Genomic DNA, 27,020 nt, shown 5'->3' with positions numbered 1-27,020 from the left:
GTGTATGCAGCAGCAGAAGCATCTGAGGTGCTAAGTGTAGATGATGTAAATGGCTGCATAGAAAGTAGACTCTCTGATGTCTGCAGTGCTGTTGTTGACGTAGTTGAAGGTCTAGCGGATGCTGAATGTTGATCAGGAGTGCTGATTATCTGTACCTCAGGAAGTACTGGTGGATGTTTGTTGTAGATGTGACATTCGTCGGGGACAATTTCATTGCTGAAGGACGACGTAGAAGATGTAGGGTGTAGTTTCAGCGCTGACCTAGTAGTCGAAGACATAACTTCACTGTCTTTTGTTGAGATGATCCTGATTCTGGCACTCTCAACCATGACCTGGGATATGTCTGGCTGATCACTAAAATCAGGAATGTCTTCTGTGATCAACATACGGTTACTAGATGCAGAATCAACCGATTTATTAGACATGACTTGACAGAGTCTACATTGTTTGTCCTTAAAACACCTTTGAAAAGTACATAAATATAATGCAAATTCTAAACCAGACAAATTCTTACAAAGTTCACGGCGAACAGTGAAAGGACAAATAGGCTGGCATGAAGGATCAACTGCTGACAGCCCTACCTTACACAGGGAGCACGATTTGATCAACTAAGACCAAGCCTAAGTTGAAGGAAACATGTTAAAAAAAAAAAAACAGGAAAATTTATATGTCAAAATGACAATAATTTTACATCATGATGATAATAATTACAATCCAAAATCCGAATACGACACAATTTAGTTTACAGGACTGAAACATAAGCTAAAACTTATCGCTGTAATATGACCCAAAGTGCCTCCCACCGTCCCTGTCAAGCGATGAACGAGGGAGTGAGGTAAGGTTGGATGTGTGACCATATTGGCAGGAAAAGGAGGCTTACGGTGGGTGAGTGCTTCAATTAGGAGGGAACTTCAAGGGATTTCAAGTGTTCCACTATCATCGCAAAGGAGGAGGAGAAAAGCATAATAAGCACAAATCAGGATAAAGAAAATCTGTCTTATCCGTCCCTCATTAGTGTTCTACATGTTGTATTCTTACCTCTCAGGCATGATGCACATTGCATCTGGACATATCTAGCTTTGTACACATTGTATCCACAACTCTTTGGCATGATACACATTGTATTCAGATGTCAATAGCATGATAAATCTTGTATCATCACAGTCCTATTCAAAAGATATTAGTTGACTAGCATTCAAGCACTGACATTGTCAAGCAGGGAGGATATTTTGCACTTGTATCCAACCTTAGTTTCAGTGAGACTATCTGCAGCTACAGAGCTAGCATCATCATTTATCTCCATGGAATACATTCCGATAACTCTCCACTATACCTTGGATGTATCTATAATTTTATTACCTCCCTTGGCTGGATCCACATTCACACAGTAGCCAATCAGCTAAGCCACTGTTATAACTGCCAGTGTCATCAAAGAAAGTGGTCACAGCCGCGTAGGTTTGTTCTCACTGTGACTCAGATTTTGGGGGCAAATCAAGCAGACAAACTAACAGGTCTGAAAGTTTCAAAATTTATATGCAAGAATCCAATCAACCTGTTTCAGGTACATCTGCATCAACTGTGTTGCAAAGTTTAATTGGTTAAATAATTCAAAAAGTGAGAGTGAATTATGATTGGTACCCTCAACTTCCAAGCGTATCCACCTGATTGGATAAAAACCTGGCCAAGGGAGATAATAAAATCATAAAGCCAAGCTGTAGATGCATCCAGGGTATAGTGGAGAGTTATCAAAACGTATACCCTGGAGATTATCGAGGATTCAGAGATAGTGTTACTGGTAACATTGACCATGCAGACAATACCTGTTGAAGAGAGCTGCAAATAGACACAGGTATAAGTCTTCTTGTAGGGATTTGGTGGAGTTGTCATCACCAAGGCAACTTGTTTCTTGATAGCAAAACAGCATCACAGGAACCAACAATTTGTCAATTGTAGTCTGCAGTACCTACAACGATAGAATGGGAGATTGCCTTGATTTAACACAGTGAATACCTAAACCAAGTAAATGCAGATGGCAAATTTCTTGTTTAAAACAAAACACTGTGACTGAGTAAAGCATAGACTAGAGTCAGAGCTCTGAATGTACAGTCCGTTGGACTCAAAATCAGACCAATGAATTGCTATCTAACTCAAAAACAAATAAACATAAAATGCTCAATGGAATGTTGATTATGTCTTGATTATGATCAGTGTTTCATTGACCATTTTATGCTTACACGTTTTCAAGTTATACTGCAATTCATCAGTCAGCGTTTGAGCCAAACAAACAATACACATGAATCCTGACCTCCTGACCATGATACACAATTAGTATGCCGACTGACATGCTTTGGGGTCTCCAGCCAGACTCAAGGTACATGGTAAATGAGGCTATCTTTAGTAATACTTTTTCTTCAAGGACCTGTTTCTGGTTGTGTTGATGGATGTTTGTGGTGAGCAGTCTGGGCTGTGGTATACGCTTGTATGACATGCACCAGGATGTAATACAGGGTGCAGACTCACTTGTCTGTGATTGTGGTGAGCAGTCTGGGCTGTGGTATACGCTTGTATGACATGCACCAGGACGTAATACAGGGTGTAGACTCACTTGTCTGTGATTGTGGTGAGCAGTCTGGGCTGTGGTATACGCTTGTATGACATGCACCAGGATGTAATACAGGGTGCAGACTCACTTGTCTGTGATTGTGGTGAGCAGTCTGGGCTGTGGTATGACATGTGCCAGGATGCAATACAGGGTGTAGACTCACCTGTCTGTGATTGTGGTGAGCGGTCTGGGCTGTGGTATATGCTCGTATGACATGCTCCAGGATGGAATACAGTGTGGTGATGTCATCATAATCCTCCATTACACATAGTTGGCTCACACTGCACAAGAGGCTGGCCTGGACAACAAATGGACTTATTGCACACAATGGTTTGCTGTTTAATGCTGCAAACAATATTCCAGCAACATGATGGCAGTCCGTAAATAATTGAATCTCAACCAGACAATCCAGTGATTAACACCAGGATTATTTATAACTGACATATGATGTGATGTGTGAACCAAGTAAGCGAGAAGCGGATCACCTGATTATCCTTGTCTCATCTTACAAAAAGCTTTGGCTGTTGGAGATGAAATTTTAACACAGATCATCATGGGTAGCACCTTGTTCCAGTCTGGACACTTATTAACTCCAGGGTTAATAAGTAGTGGTTACCCCAGAGTTAATAAGACAACACTTTGAACAGCATTTGAGTTATATCTGGTGTGTCACTTTCAGAGAAAATGAGGTACCCTTTACCTACCAGGGTGTCATACTTGGCTGTGAGGATGTGTGACAGGTGCTTGGAGGTGATGATGACGTGACAGCTCCCCACAACATTTCTCATCAGCTGCCTGTCACCATGATGCAGCACACAACGTTGGAGGGCATCTACAATCACCTGGATGGAGGGAGGTTCAAACTGATTCAGAACAAAGGAAAGGTAATACAAGAATGTAATTTTTATGATACAATTGTTATTTTATACTCATCCTGAGTACATAATACACTATTGTCACCTGCTGCATCTCCTGAGATCTCCAGAGCAGCTTTCACCTTCTGGCTGAGGGCACTGATCCTGAGGGAATTATGGTAGCAGGACCTGATCAACTCAGAGTCTGTGTGATTACCACTCATGTGGTGTTTTACCTTGCAAAACAGGGGAACATGGACTTTCTGTCTGTGGTTATGGAACAGGAGCCTGATGTCTAAGAGTCTGCATGATTATGGGTGAGTAATTATCTCCTAGCTGGAACTGTCAACTGCTGCACCACGACTAAGGAACCAAACTGGAAACATCCTCAGTACCAATGTCTCTGAGATAGTGGTTACCAAAGACAGTGCCCTTATAATCACTGCTTTCATCCAGGAGGAGACCATTGCTAAGGTTTTTCGAGATAAACCTTGGCTGATGCCAAAACAATTCCCAGGCAGAATCATCATGGGGGATTCTCACCTGCCCTAGCGATGGTTTAACCAGGATGTTGTGTCCCCCTTCCTCTGAACACCCACGGCTCTGCAGGATGTTGAACAGGCACTGCCACACACATGCAACATCATCATCTGTGATCTGGTACCTGGAGCAGAAAATACAGTGTGAAAACTTGTCAACTTCAGTTAATTTATGGAATTACATCAACACATAGCTTCGTGATGTCATCTCAGTTAAATGTCACATTGATGATCCTTTTCTTACTTCACCCACTTGCCACCATCCTACAGAATTAATGAATATTCAACATATGCATTGAGATAATATGTTTTGTTTGTTTGGTGTGTTTTTTAATGCCACACTCAGCAATATTCCAGCTATATGGCAGCAGCCTGTAAATAATCAAGTCTGGACCAGACAGTTCAGTGATCAACAATAGGAGCACATTAGGCACACAAGGAACTTTGTCAGCCAAGTCAGAGAATCTGACCACTGGTTCCTGTCAATCACCTCTAGAGACAAGGAAAGGGTTGCTGAACGGCAAATCCAATCCGGATCCTTAGAGACAGGGAGTTTAGTTTTAAGCTGCACTCAGCAATATTCCAGCCATGGTGGATGGATCTTTAGAAGGCCATTCATGCTTCTTAATATACATGTAGCTTGATACTATCAGTATATCTTCAGAAATGACTGACATGCATCTTACTTCTTCCTGTTGACGATGAGCCCTGCTACCACGTCGATGAGGACAGAATGCTTGTTGGGGATGTAGACTAGGTTGGAACACCAGGCAAAGTGAACCAGTTTCAGTCGGTCCTGAAGTCTGCAGGTCTTGTCTTTGATCTTGTTGAACAAACCTGAAAATCACATTTTGTTTCCTGCCTTAGTGATGTGAAATGGTATCTTTCAGACATTTCTGGCCTTTTTCACCGATGATTATCAATAACCATAGATAGCTGATGATTATTGATCTCAATCTTGATCTCTGAGATATATATCAATAAGCAGCTCTTCAAGTTCAACTGATTAAGTCACATGTTCTTATCAACAGATCCATTTATAGTGGAAGCTGTCTAAACCAGCACTCATCGGGACAGAAGAAATCCATTTCAGACAACATGCTAGATTGGAGAGCTGATAATAAACATAAAAAAGCCACAAATGTGACTGACATTTTACGCCAGTGTTGACAGCTTACCAAATGGACAGATGCCAGTATGCCTAGCTCTTAACAAACGTAAGTTACTTGGGAGCCATACTCTGAATATCCACAGCATGATTCATCCAATGCATCAGCACATGCAGTGACAAATCAAAGGAAGTCATTTCATTTTGATCCTTTATTGTATGAATTTGGATACCACTAATATTTCACAAGTTGTCTTATATGCTTAATTTTGAACACTGGTATGCTCTCAAGAATTTTACAGCAAACAGTCATTCACAATTCTCATATGCCAACTTATTTGAGAGGCACTTTGAAGCTGGCCCTCTCACAACACCCACAGTGAGTAAGGCCGAGGAAAGAGTTCTGCGGCACCCATCTCTTTTCACACAGTAAACATGGCTGAAGGGGTCGTTGTCAGCACAGGTACAACACAAATGTACCCAAGCCAAAGAAAATGCGTTGTAGCTGGGGTACATTTCTGTAGTACCTCTGCCGACAACGACCCCTTCGGCATAAATATGCCCCCCCGAGTAATATTCCAAACGCTGAAATAAGTTTGTTGCTTGTTCTTATATCTGTTCTAGTTTACTGAATGTATATGTCGAGTGAGGTATTCATGTCACTTCGTAATTTTGGTGTTTGATGGGGGGTGGGGGGTACGGACAGAACTCTTACCAGGCTGCTTCTGCATGTTCACCTTGTGATAAAAAATAGTCAAAATACCATACTCAATTCCGCCGTGTAACATATTACGTACACAACATTTTAACAATTTTATCAACATAAATTTGACATCATCATGTCATCATCTAGAAATACACGGCATGTACGTATAATCAGCTAGTTCAAACAAGACTCTTCTTTAAAATTATCATGCAGTGTGCCAAGACCACGTGGGCCTCGGCTTTTGTGTGGTCGTTCTCTTATGTCCTGTTTTTCTGCCGCTTCAGTGAAATAACTCCTGTCAAACCTTCCCTGTGGACAAGCGCGAAAGTTGCAAAAATATGAACAGAGTGTGTAATCAATATACTGAAACCGTGTGCCTGCATTTATATCAACGTTCAGTCCGAACCGAGTACCTGTGTAGGACGCCATATTGGAGGATGTGGGCAATAAGAATTACCTCCCCTGAATCAGTGAACTCCCCACTTTTCTCAAAACGCGTCATGGATGTTGCCAATGCTGTCATGTCCTGTAGGGTACTCTGGTGTTTGACATTTGAAATGTCTGATACAAAAGAGTGACTGTTTGAAGTTGACCGTATTTCTCGAGGTATTCTACAACCCCTGAATATCTGTGGCTTTTTCATCTCAGCAGACTCAACAGTACAGTAGTGATATAGTAGGGTTACAAAGTTTGTAATACATTTTTGGAATGACGTTCATGTAAACGTTTGTGACGTCATGAATAATGGATGACACCGTTTTATTATTTCAGACAGTGCATTCAAATGACGTCATGTGTAGCACACAATGCAAGAGTGGAAGGAACCAGCCAATCAGAAAGAAGCAAAACAAATAATGCATAGTGAAAATAAGGAAACTAGGCACATTAAGAAACTGTGCATTGTCAAAATATTATCCCAGTTGATAATTACGACAACAATGTCAAAGGCACATAATTTTTATAAGCCTTAATGGAGGGATCATGAGACAATAACAAGTCGGGAAAATTTCAACTGAAAAGTCAATCATAATGACGTCAGGAGGGGCAGGGGTCAAACGACTATGTCAAAAGCTCAATAACGGGTATGTCCACCATCTGCATTGAGGACTTTAATGTATCGACGACGCATAGAGCCTATAAAACGTGCAAGGAAGGCTTGTGGGATGTCACGCCAGATTCTCTCAAGGTCTGTTGCAGGGTCAAGAACTTTATCTGGCGGATGAGGAAAACGGCGTAAACGTCGGGAAGAGATCCGGTGAATTTGCAGGCCAAGGCAGTAAGTCAACGTTGTGGTGTTGCAAGAAATCCATAGCATCCCTTGCCGTACGAGGGCGGGCATTGTCCTGTTGGAATGTAAAGCCAGGGCCATGACATTGTAGAAAAAGAATTGCCACAGGTCGAATAATTTGATCCCAGTAGCCCACACCAGTTAAGTTGCCCTGAACAATCACCAAAGGAGTTCTTTGGCGTGCTGTTATTCCATCCCAAATCATCACGGAACCACTACCCGCCCAAGACAACGGCATGTGCATAACGTACTTCTCCCACTCCACGTTGATGTCCATCACTATGGGACACCTGGACGCATCTGTAAAATATTTCTCCACCAAAACAAGGTTCTGCGGACATGCTCTCGGCACCACATTCGGCGAGCATGTCGATGTCGTTGTGTCAGGATAGGTCGTATGACGGGACGTCGTGGTCTGATCCTATGATGACGTAAACGTTGTCGAACTGTGTTGGGGTTGATACACCGAAGTCCTGCGATGGTTCGGGCAGTCATCACTGCAGTCTGAAACCCGTGGCGAAGGTGGGTCACCCGTATCAATCTGTCCTTTCTTAGCGTTGTTACATGTGGACGTCCAGAACGTGGCTGATCGATGACCTCATTTGTGTTCTGGTAGCGTCTCACTAGTGCAGAAATGGTGTTCTGCTGGAAGTGGAAATGTCCTGCCACTTGTACTTGAGACATTCCCCGACGTTGTGCAGGTGTTAGCCTGGGCATGCTATGCGTTTCTAAAGCCGTTTAATTTTTGGAACGATACAATCATTGCGTGTTGTTCCCAAATCCCTTAAATCTCGTGGAATGACATTGTGGTATTGAATGAGTGAGTATTGTTTTATGGCACCTTTAGCAATAGTCCAAAATGGATTTCACACGTTGCCATGTGGGGAGTCGAATCCGGGTCTTCGGCGTGACGACTGAACGTTCTAACCACCAGGCTACCCCTATGTGGCTACCGCTATGTGGTTATCCCTATGTGGTGTTGATATTGCAGGTTTACTGGATTAGTTCATGCAGGTAATGCACGTGTAACTGTTTCCGTAACTCGTTGTAATAATTGCACAGTAACGTATAAATGTTATGAAAGTGCTTTGCGTTTTTGTCAGCAGTTTTTGTTCCACAAAGACAGCCAGACTCCAGCCTTTCCTTAGCGTTCGCCCGTTTTCCATTCAGCCCACTATCCCTTTACGGTTTTATATACAGTGTTCTTAGAATGAAAACAAGATTTTCCTCAAAACAATCTTATTAGAATACTCTCAAGGGCTCGTTAACCGAGTGTCAAGGCCGTGTACCAGCTGTTCTGCAAACCATTGTTAATAGTATCTAAAGTCACCGAAGGATGTTTTATCTAACATAAGCTGCTGTTAAGGAGATTATGATGAAGGGCTGATCCAACATAATACTGTGTGTACACAAACACACCAGACTCATTTCCCATGTAAAGGCAGAATCAGGTATTTCTCGGGAAGCCGCCCTGGCTTGTTTAGTTGTTTGTTACTTTCTGTTTGTTTGCAATATTCCAGCTATGTGGCAACGGTCTGTAAAAAATCGAGACTGGACCGGACAACCCGGTGATCACAACAGTTGGGATACGATGACAAGTGTCAACCAAGTCAGCGAGCCTACCACCCGATCCCGAAAGTCGTCTTTTACAACAATTATGGGTTGCTGGAGGCCAATTCTTTACCTGCGCTTCACGGGTTCTGTAAAATTACTGTAAGCAGAGATTATGTGCTTTGTTGTATGATCTCTGACGTAAGACAAAGTAAATGTATGCACAAGTAAGTCCAACAGCACCGTACATCGACTTCTGGTAGCACAAGTCGACAAAGACGTCAGGATTCGCTGCGTCCCGTGGACGTTCTGGACTTAGGTCATGGGTTCTTATGCCAGATTAGCCCAGCACGACGAACACCACTGTTGGTCTCACTCACTCACTCACTCACTCACTCACTCACTCACTTGTGTTCTGCAATGTGCACTAGTGCTCACATTCATAGATGGAAACATCGATTTTGCAAATGGGAACTTGTCCTCATTTACTTGTTACGCAACTTAAGTCACGTAATATGCAGGGAGTGATATAAGTGTTCTTGACCTTGACCTTGCACGCATAACAACATTAAAATAACTCTGAAATTCGCACAGTGTCATCTTTCAGTTGCTCTGAACGTCACGTGACTGAGCTAGGTTCTTCGGCCTTGTGCGTGCAGTGTGTTAGCGGGGTCAGGTGCTTTCATACGTGATTATATAAAACTTGTGTTGTTAAGATGGTATTCTGAAATGTCAGACATTAACATATCCCAGTAAAACTTGTTTTATGCACGGCACACATCAGTGTACGTTTGTGTTGTCGTTGTATTGTACTTCATGATGACTCACCCAAAGCTCTACACCCTTCAAGATTCGGTTTAGAATTTGTCCTCAGCAGGCAATGCTTGGAGTGAGTAGGTGTGGTCTTACGCCGCTTTTAGCAATATGCCAGCAATATCACAACGGGAGGACATCAGAGATGGGCTGAAGATATTGTTCCATATGGGTAATTGAACCCGGTCTCCGGGGTGACGAGCGACATTTTTCACCAATCCTGAGCGAAATCGCTCTTGGAGGGAGTCCACTATATATACAAACTGTTCTGTTTGTACAATACCATCTTTCTAACTAGGTTCTGAGATGCCCAACACCCATCTTAGATCCCTCATGTAATCCTGCATGTTTGAGAAGAAGGCTCCCATATGACGCTGCATGTTTGGCAAGAAGACTCCCATATGTCGCTGCATGTTTTGTAAGAAGACTCCCATATGTCGCTGCATGTTTGGTAAGAAGACTCCCATGTGTCACTGCATGTTTGGTAAGAAGACTCTGACATGACCCTGCATGTTTTGTAAGCAGACTCCCATATGTCGCTGCATGTTTGGTAAGACGACTCCCATATGTCATTGCATGTTTGGTAAGAGACTCCCATATGTCGCTGCATGTTTTGTAAGCAGACTCCCATATGCCGGTGCATGTTTGGTAAGAAGACTCCCATATGTCGCTGCATGTTTTGTAAGCAGACTCCCATATGTCGGTGCATGTTTGGTAAGAAGACTCCCATATGTCGCAGCTAGTTTGTTTATTACATACACACCTAAACCACGAAGATCCAGGGTACATGTGATCTTCAGCAAGCCATGCTTGTCGTAAAAGAGTACTAATGGGATCGGGTGGTAAGGCTTGCTGGCTTGTTTGACACATGTCATCGTATTCCAGTAGCGTAGACCGATGCTCGTACAGCTGTCTAGTCCAGGTTCAAATATTTACTGACTGCCGCCGTATTGCTGGAATATTAATGCTGAGTGCGGCGGGAAACTAAACTCACTCACTACATACACGCCTACATGATGCCGCTACAGGCTGTGTTCTGTACTTCGGTCAAAGTTCCAAGAAGAGAAAGGGTTAACGCCACCACGGGTCGCCGTATGTAGGTCTGACCTGATCGATATTCAATCAGCTGGTCATGATAAGATCATGTACTGTACAAACACACTTGATCGTTGTCCAAGGCACAAGTTCGTCATGTGGTCAGTACAGCTGGTGATACGCTGGATATAACCCACGCTGGTGAAAATCAAGTTAATATTATGCACATTTCGGGCCTAAGGGTAACATCTCGGGCCCTGTGATATGCAGGATTTATTGAAGTCACATGCGGGCTTTGTTATGAAACGTCACGTGCTATGGAATAACTGGTGAGTGAGTGAGTGAGTTTAGTTTTACGACGCACTCAGCAATATTCCAGATTTATGGTGGTGGTCTGTAAATAATCCTGTCAAATGTAAATAATAGTGAGCATCGATCTAGGCCACTGGGATACGATGACATGTGTCAAACAAGTCAGCGAACCTGACTACCTGATCCCGTTAGTCGCCTTTTACAAGCATGGACTCCGTAAGATATATTCTAACCCGGTGGAATACCTATATGTAGTTATGATAATGACCTTTATTGTCAAGACTTGGTATGGTGATGTTGAGGAAGACAAGGGATGATGATGACAGCGGGGTAAAATACTAATCACTAATCATGTCTAGGGGGCTAATCATGCTAATGCCGACCAAACCGAAAAGGAGGTCGATAATGATTGAAAAACCACAACAAAAAATATACTTTCTATAAATCGCAAGTGCATCGATCTAGGTGTCAAGTTCAATGCGTCCCAACGACGGCACTGATGCTTGCTCATGATGTCAGTCACTTGTCTGGTCCAGATGCAGGAGCTGATCATTGCAGAGGCGAAAAAACCCGCGAACAAATAAAGATTATAGAGGCGCTAAGTCTAAATGAAGGCGACTCCGATAAAGGCGAGAATTTACGTGGATATCAACAGTTTTCCTTGCTTGAGAAAACGCGACATTTCCGAATAAGTGATCATGTTACCATCATGACAGAGAACACAAGAAATGGGCGTCACACATTGCATAAATGTGGGTAATCGAACACGGGTCTTCATCGTGATGAGCGAACGCTTTAATCACTAGGCTACCCTAAGCGATGTTTCCTCGTGGCCATCGCACGCTTCATACTCAGTGACTTGTTTCGCGTTTTTGTTTTATCGTATTTGACCTCTGTCTTACAAAATTACTCACTGGATTGTCTGATTCAGAATCTAATGTGCACGAAAGGTCATCATAAATCAGAAGTGACCGGAATCGAACTCGAGTCTTCGGCTTGACCAGCGAACGCTTCAAAACCTAGGCTACCCTACCGCCCCCCATGAAACAGGAATCGTGCAGCGTTAAACAGGAAACAAGGGTAACAATGCGCGATGAGTTGAGCCTTTGTCACTTGGCCAATATTGTCTAAAATTATAGCAGATATAAAATTTTGAAGCATTGAAAAATAGGCAACAAAGTGCTTGTGCAGGTAGTTTCGGTATATTTGAGCTTCATTAAATGTCTAAAGCTGTGCACGCTATTGTGTATGAATTCTCAAGGTTACTCTTTCATAGCTCCCGTGTAAGAAGTCCTCTCAACGTGTGATTGCGTAAATACTATATGTCCATGACAAAGACATTAAATGTATAGAAATGTGGTACACGATCGTGATGTGGTTCGCGACAGATGTTGGTCATACGATGTTGTAGGTGATGTCGTGTACTCTAACACCGCAGTGTCTAATCACTGACTGTCAAAACAGTAGCGATTGCCATGTAAATACCGTGATAGGTGTAGGTTCAGCACCTTTACGAGGCGGTACCAGTGCTCACGTTATTTAAAGGTTGTCTATCAAAACTTGGACAGCCATAACTTAGACACAAACGAACAATTGACACTAATTACATGTGTCTAATTGATTCTACTGGACTGATCTAGTGTATTTATGGCTGCCAGAGTTTTGGAGGTATTTGAACAACTACTGCAGTGAGGGTGAATAGACGGCTTAAACCGCCTGGGCATGATGGAGATTAGCAAAATAATTACAATTTTATAACATATGTCACATTTGGCATTAAAATTCATTAGTAAAGGACAAATTCTGGAATATTTTTGGTTCAGCCCCCTCCAGGATTCGAACCCACACCCTCAGAGTTAGGCACCTAATCGCCAGAATACAAAGTCAGCCGCCTAGCCCACTCAGCCACTTCCACAGCAATGGAAGTCGGAGAACTGATGGTCGGAGAACTGATGGTCGGAGAACTGATAGTCTGAGACTGAGTAATTAGTGTACCCCTCTGATAAGCGTAAATTGGTACGCCTCCCATGGCCGAAAGCTATGATTACACAACGCCATTTAGAAAGTGGTCAAACGCAACATGTGTCATATTTGGGATTGCACTTTCAGATGGCATTATGTAATCAAGTACAGTTTTATTGTTTGAAAAAGAAATAATTGCCCTAGGTCGGTTAATACGTTATGCTAATAAAACACTCCCAAAAGCAATGCATGGACGTAACTTTACCTATTTCCCTAAAATTACTTTACTGGTTTAACGTAGGTTATAACCCTCACTATAATCTATAATCTATAATCAGTGACCAGTCAATACAATAATGGTTGTACTTCCCCATCAGTCGCGGTGGCTGAGTGGGATAGGCGGCTGACACTGTGTGTTGGCGATTATGTGCCTGACTCTGAGTGCGTGGCTTCGAATCCCAGATGAGATTCGAAAAATACTCGAATCTGTACTTTACTGAGAAAATGTGGTTATACTATACATGTATGTACCGAGAGACAAGAAATCTGGTTTATGACTTATGAACCGACGTAAATACCAGAGCGTTGGGCGTTGGTGTAGCCTAGTGGTTAAAGCGGTCTCTTTCGTCACGCCGAGGTCCGAGTTCGATTCCCCACGTGGGTACAATGTGTGAAGCCCATTTCTGGTGCCCTGTGCCATGATATTTCAGGACTTCTGTCATGTTCCAAAACGAAGCATACATAACCACTGTGATCTCAAAATTGCCCATTATCCAATCACATAGCCAGGTACAAGTACGATCTGTCGTATTTGTACCTGAAAATGTGATTGGATGGTTGGCTGCTTTGTTGTTTAATGCCGAACTCAGCAAAATATTTCATCTGTAAGGCGGTCTGTAAATACTCGAGTCTGGCGCAGACAATCCATTGATTGCATGAGCATCGCTCTACGTAACAGGAATACGGTGCCATGATTGTGTCAAACACGTCAGCGAACCTGACCCCCGTTACTCGTCTCTTACAACAGCCTCTGAATATGTGAAGTAAGGTTATCCCTTAGGGGGATGCAAAATGTACCTTACCTGAAGCCGCTTAAGGGCGTTGGGGTAGCCCAGTGGTTAAAGCGTTCGCTAGACCTGGGTTCGTTTCCCCACATGGGCGCAACGTGTGAAGCGCGGTGATATCACTGGACTATTCATTAAAGTGGTGTAAAATCATACAATTTCACTATTCACCTACAACTACCGAGGTCGCTAGAACCGAGTCACGTGATCTTCAACCAAACAGGGGGTAATTGGTCTTGGCTTCAATTGTGTTTCTTGGACTATAATAACACCGCCTCTCCCCCACTCTCTCCAACATACGAGCGCGCGCCAGCGCGCACGCTTGCACAGTGTAAATATTTAGTATGAGTCGTAGAAATCAAAGCACTGTTCAAGGTAGTCAACTTGATCTTCGAATCTGTGAAGGCATTGTGATTTTGGTATTTACCAGCATAGAAATCGATCTGTTTATTTTGATGATATCACAAGTGTGTAATCACAGATTCATATTTTCCATGATCTCACTTGACGGTCTTTTCTAATTGTGTCGATATGGTTTGTCTCACTGATCTGATTTAGTTGTGTTGACATGATCTGTCTGGCTGATCGGTTATATTGATACTGTTTTCGGACTGTCTGGTCCGGTCGTGCTGATATGATTTGTCTCACTATAATTGACCGTCACATTACAATTTCATTGTTCAATATACCAACACACTTTTGGATGAACACAGGCTTTTTCCAAACAAAATCCCTGTTTTAACTAGTTGACTTTACCCAAGATTTTACCCCTTGACACATTCCATGGGATGAGAGCGGGTGAATTCTGTGAAAACGTGCTTCTACCCACACTCTAGAAATATCACATCATACATAAAATTCAGACCTTGTAGCCATATTAGGATTCGAACCTGTGATTTCCAGACCACAACCCAATGTTTGGACAACTGTCCACCAGAATTACAACACAACACAGGAATGTTAAAAAAACAATATGAATTTTATTCAACAACATTGTACCAGTCTCTGTACACACCTACCTTGACCTTCATTGTGAAGGGGAAGATCATCTAAGCTAGCAGAATCGCCCCGGACTGTTGAACATATGGAGTCCAAGGCTTCCACAGGATATCATCAAGAGTTATAACCATATGTTATAACAATGCGTTATAACCACATGACATCTGTACAGACAGATTCAGGCTGGTAGTATTCCATTGACTTGAACTAATCACTCACATATGTCCCCTCTGTACACATAGACTCTCCCTCATCACCTCAGTTATCCATACTCTTCCTCAATCACAGTTTACCTGTGCACTTACTGCACAAACACCAAGTAGGCCTCCTATCTCTTTAGGCTTTGCCTGCTGTAACTTCAGTTATCCACACTCTTTGACACTCACAGCAGCCCTACTCTTGTAAAAACAGCTAAAGTAGTCCCCCAGTCTCTAACGTAGTCATGGCTTGCCTAATAACGAGTTTACGATACTGTCTCTAGACCTATATCGGGACATCTTCCTCCCAATAATCACGACCTAATCTTCATATAACACACCCTGGTGTGTTGTGAAGCCTTAAAGGAAGACTCACACTCCAAAGAACCTGGGCCTGCCTACTTCACAATATAAGACTCGTAACTTGTATCTTAGTTTGCACAACCCTTTTGAAATCCTAAATATCTTCATTTTCGCTATGTCAAATCTGGATGAATCTATTTCCTACTAACAGTATCTGTGTAGTCAAAACACTTCAGCCCTTGATTTAAAAATATACTAAAACAAATTTAACCAAGACAAATGTGTAATAACAGTCAACTTGAAAGGCCCTTAAAAGACTCTTAAAACTGGCCCCAGGTCGATCCCAGTTTCAAGTCAATGGGAACACTAACAGCAGATATTAAACATCTGAAAATATCATCTACCACTGGTTGATGTATGCAGTCAGAATACACACATACCCTAGCCAAGACATAATGCAGTGTAACGGAAGCAGATTCAAACAGGCCAGCCCCTGCTGGGCGTACATGTCTCCTTTGTACTGGGCACAAACATTTGAAAAAAAATACAGTCTATATATCACGATATACTACTTTATGGTACAAATAGCTTTTGTTTCGTCAGTGTCATCACCACCTTGCATGGTTTTTTAATTAAACAGGATTCTTCATCTCACTTCTGTAGTGTTTGCAAACTCATCGCTTCATGGAGCTTCGGATGTTTTCCGTTTAACTATTTCCATATCAAAATTGGATTCAACAGAAGCAATGCCAATCACATATATATAAATGAAATCTGAATGTGTATAAGTTCCTCCATTAGTAAGGCTTACATATACTTCCACTCTTCCTGTGATGTATGGATTACATCATGAAGTCATAACCTTGACGATACTAAAACACCTCATCCAATTGCACAGAGGACTCTTACCACTTGAAATATTGCCAATTAGTAGTTAGGAAAACAATATCAGAAAAAACGTACTCTCAACATCATTAAATATGACTGACTACCACTTCACCGTCCTGCGGTTTGCAAAAGATACTACATATAATAATCAATATTTTTGTGATTTTTTCTGTGTAAAAAGTGTGAACAACAATAAGAATGCACCTACAAAGAATCCAGAAAGGTCCTTGTTATCTTGGAGTGACAACTTGTTTCAAACATTTGGGATTATTTATAAACTAAAGGTTTTTCTTGATTTGCTGCTAATATTTGTCCACTATTTCAGGCCTCAACACCTGTGTAAAATACAACTCAATATTGGGAAATATGAAAAGAATCTCAGAACTGTCTTTCACTCATTGTCAAATTGAATTGATTAGATTAATCTCTGACATTTCAGATGACATTATTTTTAAGGACAAAAGTTTTCATTAACAAACAAATTCCAGTGGCAGGTAATAACCTTGAAAGACCATTGACCTGTCCATACCAAGAGTGTGTGAGCAGACCATTCCCTTCTGTTGTGTCTTGTGTCCAAATAAGGAAGAACACAAATTTACATGTCATGATGATCATCAAACAATCAAAATATGCCACATCATATCATCAAGGTATCTTATTATCTACAGCATAATGAGAAGAACATGAACATTGTCAACAACAAACACAGACCAACTAAGGGGGGTAACTGCTGTTGCAACTAAGGGAGATAACTGATGTTCCGATTTGGAAGTAGTATGAGGTAAAATTCTTGCCATTTCTGAGTCACTATTAACAAACAGCTCATTGATAATCAAACACAACAACCAGGACATATATGGCACCAGTATTAATACCTTTCTGTTATCTGTTTGCTTCAGCAGGTGAGACATTCCACAGATGAAACAACAAAATTCATATTCTACAGATGGGTTCAAATACTTGGACAGTGACATGAACAATTTTGCTTTAGTCAGTTTGTCTGACATCGTCATCTTAGGATGACGACAAATGTATTTCTGAGTGTAAAATTCAATTTATACCAATGTTTTTTAACTCTTCCATATGGAAAGTAATAATTACAGATAATCATATTCCTTATTTATGGGAATTAGTGGTCTGGTTGGTATGCCAGTATGTTTCTTGACCTCAATGTCAATCTTCTGGATCTGCTTCAGCTCAACAATATTGGTGGTTAACAAAGAGATACACTGTCATTTCACTTTCACAGTTCATAAAAAGTTCAAAACCTTTTTTATTGTCATTGGAAAGCCTGGCTTTATACCTTTCAGATAAATACTTACACATTCTGACTATTTACTTTTCATAAAATAAAAACAATCATTTCAATATGTAACAAAAAATTAAGTTATCATTGAAGCACTAATAAATAGCAGATAAAGTCATTCTGGCTACTGTCTCATCCCAAGCTGACAGTGTTTTAGATACATATATCTTAAAAGAATACTAATACACTGAAATAGCACAAGACTTGAAGGATCTGTGTCAAAACTGGAAAAAAATGCTTTTGACACAGCCCCCAATTGAATTATCACAAATAGCACTTAAATCATATCTACCAGCACAAAACAGCAGAGCAGAGCAGAGCAGAAGAGATGGTGCAAAATGGTAACATTTTGAAGATATTTGGCAGTGTCAGGCACGTCAAAAGATACCACATCAGTTTGAGGGTCATAACGAGTCCAAACTCTTTGTTTGGCATTATCTCAGGCACTTGATGCAGAAATCATATTACATTTAATTGCTAGGTACCTCGAGAAAAAAATCTTCTGAAACGATGGGTAAAATGTCAAATGTTGATTTATTCGTGAAATGTATTTCCTGCCAATATCTTCAGAAATGTTTGAAACATTTTCACAAAATACATGCTAAGCACATGTGAAGTATCTGGTAACAAGATGACTGACTAACAGACCATTCTGTTGGTCAGTACAAGCCATTGACTAAACAAGACTAAAGTGTGTTTGAAACCAAAAATTTCACATGAAATGTTTCATTTGCAATATTTGCATAAAACTGATCAAATCTGTGAAATCTCAAACTTCTTCATGAAGTTTCCAGGACAACTGAAATACTCAATATCCATAGTGTAGCCTTTTCTTGTTGATCAGTGAGGGCCAGAATTGAGGGGTTTCAACTTGAAAATATTCTTATGAAATAGTTGTCTATGTCATAGTTAATGCTTATGTAAGTTAAAATAAATATTTGCCTTACATGAAATATTTAAGTTCAGAAAAAATCCTTTTCAAAAACATTCTCCTTCTGGTTCATGATATCCCCACTGCAAGCCTCACTGAGAAGACAGAAAAACATATTTCCTACAGATTGAGATTCCCAGCATTACGCCCATCAAGTTGCGCTCTCTCACATACAAAAAAAAAAAAACAAAACCAGGGAATATGTAAAAAGAGGGATCCACTGTTTAGAACCAACATCACTGTTTACAACACTACTTCCCTCAAGGCAAGTGGTGGTTGAGACATGCTCACAAGACTTTAAAACATCACATCACCACAAGAATAAATTCTCACATTTTCAAAAACTAAATTTTAATTTAGTATCAAATGCTGGTGATACAATGATTATTTAAAAACTGGCCATGTTTCATCCTGAGATACATGGACAAATGAGTAGAAGTTCCCTCTTTTTAAATACGCCCCTGGTAAATATACAGCATACTCCTGAGTAAGTAGTAGTTCTCTTGAGATCCATAGTGTATTCAGGCCAATCAGAGTGTCTCTTGCAAAACAGGCAGCAAATGTGACCAATCACATCCTCTGGCACTACTACAAACCATCACCACATGGTTTATTCTCAGAGGAACTGCTGATGGTTAAGTCTCACACCACACTACCTTGACGTGTCACAATATATAGGACAACAGTTCATGAATAGTTGATCAATTTCAAAATCAAGCAGATTTCATAAATAGGCATCCAGATTTTGTGAGAATATTCAACTATGTATCACAAAAACATCTCCACATATTGTTTATCCAAAATGGCTTAAATCCAACATGGCCACAGTCTTGTCCAAGTTTGTGTCTACTCCCAACTGGCCTATATTAAAACTGACCACATGTGGGTATTCTGTCCACCACGCATGAAACTGAGGCTCAGAATGTCAAATTGAGGCTCAAAAGGTCATATGATCAATATGAGGTCACGTGATATCAAATGTCTTCATGACTTCTGATCATGTGAACGTATTCATGTAGCTTGACTATATACAGAGTAATATTTGTATAATATTTTCCAGAAAACAAGTCTCATAAGAAAAATGAAAATCCCTGGTGAGGGTCTTGAAAAACAATTGTGGAAGCCGGCTCTACCTCACAGAAACACATTCTGCTACCACAATTCCTTGAGTCGGAGCAATAATACACCTACAGCAGAACACAGAAGGTCCCAGACTAGTACAAGTGGTCCTTACCAAATAGGTTCTCCAAGACCGACTTGGTTCCAAAAACAATATGGCCATCCTCCCTGCACATGACTACTCAACCAGAACTTGATAAAACGAAATAATCCCCATCTTCGATTCAGTCTCCGACTTATGGGCAAGCATTTCCTTTCATCAAGCACAAGTATTTTCGCAATGCACCATGGGAAACTTTTCCAGAGCATTACGGGAAACTCACACACATGCAAAACAAGCTTCCTTGAAGTATTGTTTGAGCATAACATTCATATTGTACTCTCCACTTCCAAACGTAGTGTTTCGGTGATTGGCATCTCCTCAGGCAACCGAGCAGGCTGTTTGTTCAGCTCCCAATTTTTAAGGCGGCGTAGTGGGATTCCAAGAAAGCCAGAGAGAGCAAGAAGTGAGCCAGCCAAATAGAAACAGACATTCACGCTCTTCGTCGAATCCAGCAGAGTACCTGCAGAGAAGAAGGTCACAGTTATTGTCAAATGTCATGGTCACAGGGAGGTCAGATCACTGTGTATTACATGACTGAAACATAGCGAGAGAGGTTTTTACACACGTGTCCTTCTTTTGCCAACTTCATCATGCAAACAAAAACATGATGAAATCAATACCCTGATTTAATAATGGGACCAAATATTTTTCTTGACTGCAGAATTAATCAACAAAGAAAAATTGAAGACATCATTGTTCGTTCTTGACTCACCTGCGAGAGGGGGGCCAGCCATGGAGGCCACACCTTGAAACAGCATGAGGATCCCAAACGACTTGGACAGCTGGTCAAGGCCCAGGAGGTCCACGAGGAGGATGGACCTCAGAGAAACAAAGACCGCTGTGGAGAAACATTTGGCAATGTAAGAATCTGTGAAGGAAAACTGCAAAATACCACAAACAAAACTGACAAATTGACAGTTTTCTCAGGGTAAAGCATGGCATGGAATCATCCCCTCAGATGACAACATGGCTTTATCAGCCTGCTGACCATTGGTCACTAGTGTCCAAACTTGATCAGAAGGTCGCGAAATTTTATGGTTGTAACAACTGACAACAGGAACTCAGATTTTGTAAGTTTTGTTACATGCCTTTGTCATCATTTCCATCAAACAGATATTACGAAGTGAAAGTTTGGACCAGTGTTTTCCATATTTTGGCCCCTCTATGTAATGGTGATTTTAATGCAGACGCCTGTACAATGAGAATTACCTACCCCCTACCCACCTTGCATATCATGTACAAAATTAATGACTCCCCTCTCCCCTTATCTCTGAAGCTTACGTTTGTACAAAATTGCCGACTTCCTAAGTACATGAGTACAAAATGAGTGACATCCCTCTAAAAAAACCCTAAAATCATCTTCACCCCCAAGCCATTAATTATCAACAGATCCTAAACACAATTGCAAACTAAACTAAAACCTTCCTATGTGAACTTACCAACACACAACCCAAAGGTGGTGCCATAGATAGCCAGTGAGACATACGAGTGACACATCGGTACCATCAGTGTTGCGATCCCTGCGATGATAAGTGCCATGTTGTTAAGATGGAGAGGATCTGCCCATGGCCGGTCGGCGACCCAACCGCTGATGATGCGTCCGAGGGTGTTGGTGATGCCAATGACTGTCAAGATCAGCGCACCCTCTGCCTTACTGATTGACTCCATCGCTGCCTTGTCTTTCAGGAAGAAGAACGGGATAAAGAAAGCTGGAAAAGAAAGAAACTTATAATAATACTTGGCTATTTATATAGCACTGAACTCCACTTCACAGGGACATACTCTATGTGAATACATACTCTATGTGAATACATACTCTATGTGAATACATACTCTATGTGAATACATACTCTATGTGAATACATACTCTATGTGAATACATACTCTATGTGAACACCACATGATGGGCATTATTTACTTTGATGGCAAACTTCATTTTCATAGGTCATATAACAAACTCTCAGGACAAAAGAGGGGGTGTGCAACCCTGCACCCACCTCTGGATTGCCAACCCTGAACCCACCTCCCAGTCATCTGAGAAATAACATGAATCGGGAGGTGAAATGGGGGTAAATTTTGCTCACATGATGACGTGCAATGGTATGTGTGACAGTTTGTTCTAACCCAGACTATAGCTAGTTTTACAGTGCTAGCTCACTGAGAAACATGCCACATTTAAGCATGAATACCCTGCTCAGACACATACTGACTCCAAGACAACCAGTCCTTGTTGTACCCATTAATGCCAAGCTCCAAGCAGGGACCAACAAGTACCATATTTTGGTATGATGAATCTTTCGGTATTTTGGTCTGACTCGTCCAGGGATTGAACCTGTGACCTTCTGCTCTCCAGGCTGACACTATAACTACTACACCACAGAGGAGGTACAACATGACGGAATATACAGTAGGAGATAAAACGAGTACTTACCCAACATGCTGAGAATACTGGCAAACACTAGGAGTGCAAACATTGGACTCTTCAGCAAATGGAAATCAAACATCTCCTTGAGAAGATAGAAGATTTTCTTCAAGGTGGACTGCTTCTCCTCGTACTGATCGATAGTCTGCACACTATACTGGGGTATGCTCATGACGCTCCCCGACACAATACTCGAAGGGTGCATGTTCCCTGAACTCGCATATGCAATGGAGCGTGACGAGGAGGACCTATACGCTCGATGACGTGACCGTGTGGTTGGTGGGGTCGGGACGACCTGGATACTTATCACACTTGCTCCCATCGCAGGACAGTTCACAGATTTCATGCTCTGCGTGCATGAATTTAATTCCAAGTCTTGTGAAGACCGCACTGCCCCTGGGATGATGTCACAGCTCTTGGCAGTGAGGATGAACTCCGGGGTCATGTTACAGCCGCTGTCGCTGCTTGTGGACAGGGAAGACTGAGACGTGTGTTTGGCACTGGGTCTGTAGATGGGGCTGAGAGGCTGGGAGCCAGCACAGTTGCCATTAGACACATGGTGGTCAATCTTAATACTGGGAATAACCAGGCTCTGCTTACTCTTGTCCAAACTCTTCGTGCTGAAACCTAGTGACTCCTTAAACCTAGCAATAAACGAGTTGTTCCGCTTTGCCTCGAAGAACGAGGGGTCGATCTTGATGAGGCGGTTGTCTTTAGTAATAATACAGTTATCCAAAGATCCATTGGAGATTGTTCTCTGTCGCTTCTTTTCCTCAATCAGGGCTTTCATGATCGATCCTCGCTGAATCTCAACCATCCTGCGGGGAATTCTCTGAGGAGTTTTGTCGAGAGGTCTGAATAGTGCCCCACACACGACACAGTTTAAGATAACTCCTGCCAGGATGGTGAGTCCACCCTGCCAACGATACTCTTCAACAAGGTAGTTGACAAACGGTGCAAAGATGGACGTTCCAACGCCAGATCCACACACTGCTATACCTGTTGCAAATGCACGCTTCTTCTCAAACCAGAAGCCAACGGTCACAATAGCTGGGAGGTAAATCATGCCAAACCCAATACCTGCAACACAAACAGTGATTTATGGGTTGTAAGTGAATATATACATAAATACCATTAAAACGTAGGGGATGTTAGATTTTGTCGGTATACCACTAGCCAATGTCAATACATATGAGAAAAAGTATAGAGATGAAACATTTCCAAAGGAATGGAATAAATTGTCACATTTTCCCCTAATTTCTCCTCATTATTTGTTTCCTCCTGGGCTTCATCATTTGTATTTTATCAATCTTTTAAATTCAATATCTGCTACTTTTTTAAAATGGTATATTATTCTCTGCGTGTATGACACAGATGTCATATGTTAGAAGTGATTTTGTGTATTAAGACATCTTGCTTGTAATACACGTATATGATATTAACAAATGTGGAAACAGACAAAGACAATATTGAAACTTTCAATCTTAAAAAATTGAAATGAAACACACATAGATTTATTTATTTAGCTTAGGAAGTCATACACTGACATGAAGGAAGTGTCCTGTTAATTTCATGTTGGTTTACATAAACACAAATGGAAACATGATCTAAAGTTTTGGGGAACTGAATGAAATGTTTTTTAAGCATAGACTTTGGCCCGATAGAAACATTTTACTGCAAGTTGTTCCAACTTGATAATATATTGCAAATATATTGCACTGATGCATCATATTGATAATGCTATCCATCACATGATAAAATTCCCCGTCATCTTGAATAGCCTCTGATGGAGCTGATTAGAAACCACAAAACTTTATCTTCCATCAAAGACGAGACTGAGCAAAATTTGCAAATCAAACATATATTAATAAGAAAATTCTTCATGTGTTATTTCAAACAAAGACATGCAATGCAAACTGTCGAGCTCTGCTTCAAATTATTGATTTCATTCAATATGTTCTGAAAGGGAAATACCATGGTGGAGACATCTTAAAATATTCTGAATCCTCCATTTGGAACCTACCCAGACAACCAACCTACCTCCCATGATTCCGAGTGTTACGACCATCATCTGAATACTGCTGGCTTGGGTGCTGAGCAGGAAGGCTGACGTTGCGATGAGGCTGCCGAGGATGGTCACCTTCCGACAACCATATTTTGAGGCCAGGGCACTAACCAGTGGACCTGTGTGGATTGAAATGGGTTCATAATATGTGGAGGATAATACTCTACTCTTTAACTTTGAACTTACAGTTGCTATGATTCTCTGAGGGGGCGGGGTGCACACTTCATTTTCGCGAGAGTTTCAACAGTCGTTTCATAAACCTTCAGGACAAAGGAGGGGATTCGCCTATGAAACAGCCACTATGAACATGCATCCTTGACCATACATTCCTACAGAACCTCCTCTGATATATTTCTAACATTTCCACATGACTGGACCTGAACACGTGTATCAAGTATTGCATAGATCATGACAAGAATTGTGACCGCTTGTGCAAAGGGATTCCTACTCACCCACAGTGAGGTAGCACCCTGCCAACAAGGAGGGGATGAGAGCTGCCTGTGCATGGTTGCAGTCAAACTGACTCATCAACTGCTGTTCAAAGGTGGCGATGGTGAAGCAGATGCCGTCAACGATGATGTTGCACAGCAGAGAGGCAAGGACAACCATCCATCCCCAGCCTCCATCGGGAGGGCCATTGCCTCGAGAGGGCGCGGGAACGTCCTCCTCCTCCTCACACTTGTCCTTACAACAGCAGTCATCATTGGAGTCAATTGCTCGTGTCATTATCACAAGTGCCACTGTTTAGATCATGGTACACCCTGCAAAAGAAACAAAGCATTCATAATTCATTGCCAATTATAGGTCTTCATTCAGTTTAGATTTACCTAAGGGAATCATGGCAAAAATATTGGCCCTCAACAACATTACTGGATTGTCCGGTTCAGACCTGCACCTGTAATATTGCTTAGTGTCCTGTTGAACAGTGAGTCAGAGAGTGACGTTTTACACAACTTAATGCATTGTTACAGCAATATCACAGTGGGGAACACCAGAACATATCATAATTCGCTGACTCTCATCACTGCCCTACCCCATCTCCAAGAGACAAGCTACAACGAGATAGCTTAAAGACATATGTCTCATCACACAAATTGGAAAAGATAACACTGATGCTGCTGCAGCTCCTGCTGATAGTAGTAGTAGTAGTAGTAGTAGTAGTAGGAGGAGGAGCAGCAGCAGTAGTGAAAACAATAAATAATTAAATTAATTTGATCTATTAGGAATTTCAATTTTCAACTTTTCACAAGGTTAGGATTTGGAATAGTTCTCACTATCAAGCCCCTCATTAGCTGCATCGATAGGCGAGCCATCTGCCATCATCTAATGTCACAGAGAGCATGATGCACTTGTGTACACTCCCTGTGTCCGCGGAACATGGAATGGTCAGGCTGTTGACACGCCCCGTCAGCTGGTGGAAGTACGTGGAGGTCAGCAAACAGTTCTCCCTAGATCAATCATTATCTACTTCAGAGGTTGTTCCTCTATAAAGATCTACATGCGACAGCTGAATTGCCACAATGATGTATGTCATCTGGATTAGCTACCTTTTCATCAGTCGGATTTGACATGATATACAGACTCTAGGAATTCGAGTAGTCGTTGCTTTTGTTTTCCGTTTTGTTTCCACGTTTTCCGTCAGTTTGCCACTTCGCACGTGTGTGTTCTGAAAATACTCGAGTCAAGACCAGGCAAGACTGGTGACTGGTACTTGGAACAATACCCTACATAACGCACGATCGATGGTCAACTGAACGTCAAATTCGCGTTGAAGCTCCCTGGACAAGCACAGGGTTCTGTAAACCCGCCTGTCCTTGGTGTTTAAACTTCGCGCAGCAAAGACTAAACACTTGACTGAGTGAACAGTAATTACTTTCAAATACTTGAGGTACTTCAATATGTCGTGCAGGCTTCTGCAAACTTGGACGGTATAATTGCGTTCTCCCTCAAATGTCTCCACCAAACAACCAAACTCTGGAACTCAACTTCTAACCATGACAAACTGATCAATCAACAAGTCTTTGAATGAACAGGATCCACATACCATATCTACAGTATTGAACAGCGTCTACGAGCGTCACGTCTGCATTTCGATGCTCCTAGTACACATGCGAGCAGACGACAACTTGTTATCTCATCCAACAACCGCAAACATGTGCCTCGGTCAGGTGTCAGGTATGTCGCCAGGACCTCATATCAGTATCTATCTCGTATGAACCTTTCCACATCGAAGCATCAACCGATCAGCTTGTCGCCATGACTACTGCCCCCACGCGGTGGCGTATCAATTCTCCTGACAGTCCCGTCAACTGTATCTGGCAGTCTAGCGTAGTGGTACACTTATACATCTTCGCATCCATATTTATTCATTAATCATGTTTCTGAACTCAGAAGGTGACGATTAGATGTCTGGTGACACGATCCCCGATAGCTGCTGCGGTTATTGTACAATAGGTTCCAACAAAATGATCCGAGGCGACACTCGCGCGCTAAGGAAACATCTTCCCCACATGGAGTTGGTGAGGTAGCCTTGTGGTTAAAGTGTTCGCTCGTTACACCGAACATCCAGGTTTCAATCCGCATATTTGATGTCCCTGCTGTGATACTGCCGGAACACTGCTAACAACGGCGTAAAACAAACCTGCCTCGCCCCCCAGATATTTCACCAGTCAGTATTACGGGTAAGAATTAAGATCCACAGCAACCTGTACAAGACGAATGAATCGATTGAAAGATCAGGCTCGATGATTAGGTTAAGGTTTTAAGGAGATAGTAGTGTAGTAGGTAGCGTGTTCCCTCGTCACGCCTGATACCAGTTCGATTTCCCACATACCTGCAATGTATGAAGTCCAC

General features: G+C 41.8%; 2 protein-coding genes across 3 annotated transcripts in view; both read right to left on the bottom strand.

Moving 5' to 3' along the window:
- Positions 1 to 6,258, bottom strand: part of LOC137289750 (unhealthy ribosome biogenesis protein 2 homolog) — a 34,957-nt gene extending 28,699 nt beyond the window's left edge. Inside the window, exons 1-6 of the mRNA XM_067820873.1 lie at positions 6,223 to 6,258; positions 4,682 to 4,832; positions 4,000 to 4,120; positions 3,307 to 3,444; positions 2,766 to 2,900; positions 1,821 to 1,963 (exon numbers count right to left, since the gene is read on the bottom strand). Of these exons, the coding sequence (XP_067676974.1) occupies positions 1,821 to 1,963; positions 2,766 to 2,900; positions 3,307 to 3,444; positions 4,000 to 4,120; positions 4,682 to 4,832; positions 6,223 to 6,238 (704 nt within the window). The 5' untranslated portion in view covers positions 6,239 to 6,258. The remainder of the gene's footprint in view (positions 1 to 1,820; positions 1,964 to 2,765; positions 2,901 to 3,306; positions 3,445 to 3,999; positions 4,121 to 4,681; positions 4,833 to 6,222) is intronic.
- Positions 6,259 to 14,792: 8,534 nt separating this feature from the next.
- LOC137289724 (monocarboxylate transporter 5-like) overlaps positions 14,793 to 27,020 on the bottom strand; it is a 30,460-nt gene continuing 18,232 nt past the window's right edge. For both annotated transcript variants that reach the window (XM_067820870.1, XM_067820872.1), the window contains exons 2-7: positions 24,620 to 24,928; positions 24,143 to 24,286; positions 22,112 to 23,182; positions 21,120 to 21,389; positions 20,393 to 20,518; positions 14,793 to 20,140 (exon numbers count right to left, since the gene is read on the bottom strand). In XM_067820870.1, the coding sequence (XP_067676971.1) occupies positions 19,947 to 20,140; positions 20,393 to 20,518; positions 21,120 to 21,389; positions 22,112 to 23,182; positions 24,143 to 24,286; positions 24,620 to 24,893 (2,079 nt within the window). In that variant the 5' untranslated portion in view covers positions 24,894 to 24,928 and the 3' untranslated portion in view covers positions 14,793 to 19,946. The remainder of the gene's footprint in view (positions 20,141 to 20,392; positions 20,519 to 21,119; positions 21,390 to 22,111; positions 23,183 to 24,142; positions 24,287 to 24,619; positions 24,929 to 27,020) is intronic.

Source organism: Haliotis asinina, chromosome 1 (genome assembly GCF_037392515.1).
Source record: "Haliotis asinina isolate JCU_RB_2024 chromosome 1, JCU_Hal_asi_v2, whole genome shotgun sequence".
Taxonomy (NCBI): domain Eukaryota; kingdom Metazoa; phylum Mollusca; class Gastropoda; order Lepetellida; family Haliotidae; genus Haliotis; species Haliotis asinina.
Note: the sequence above shows the minus strand (reverse complement) of the source record. Positions and strands in the feature narration are given on the sequence as shown.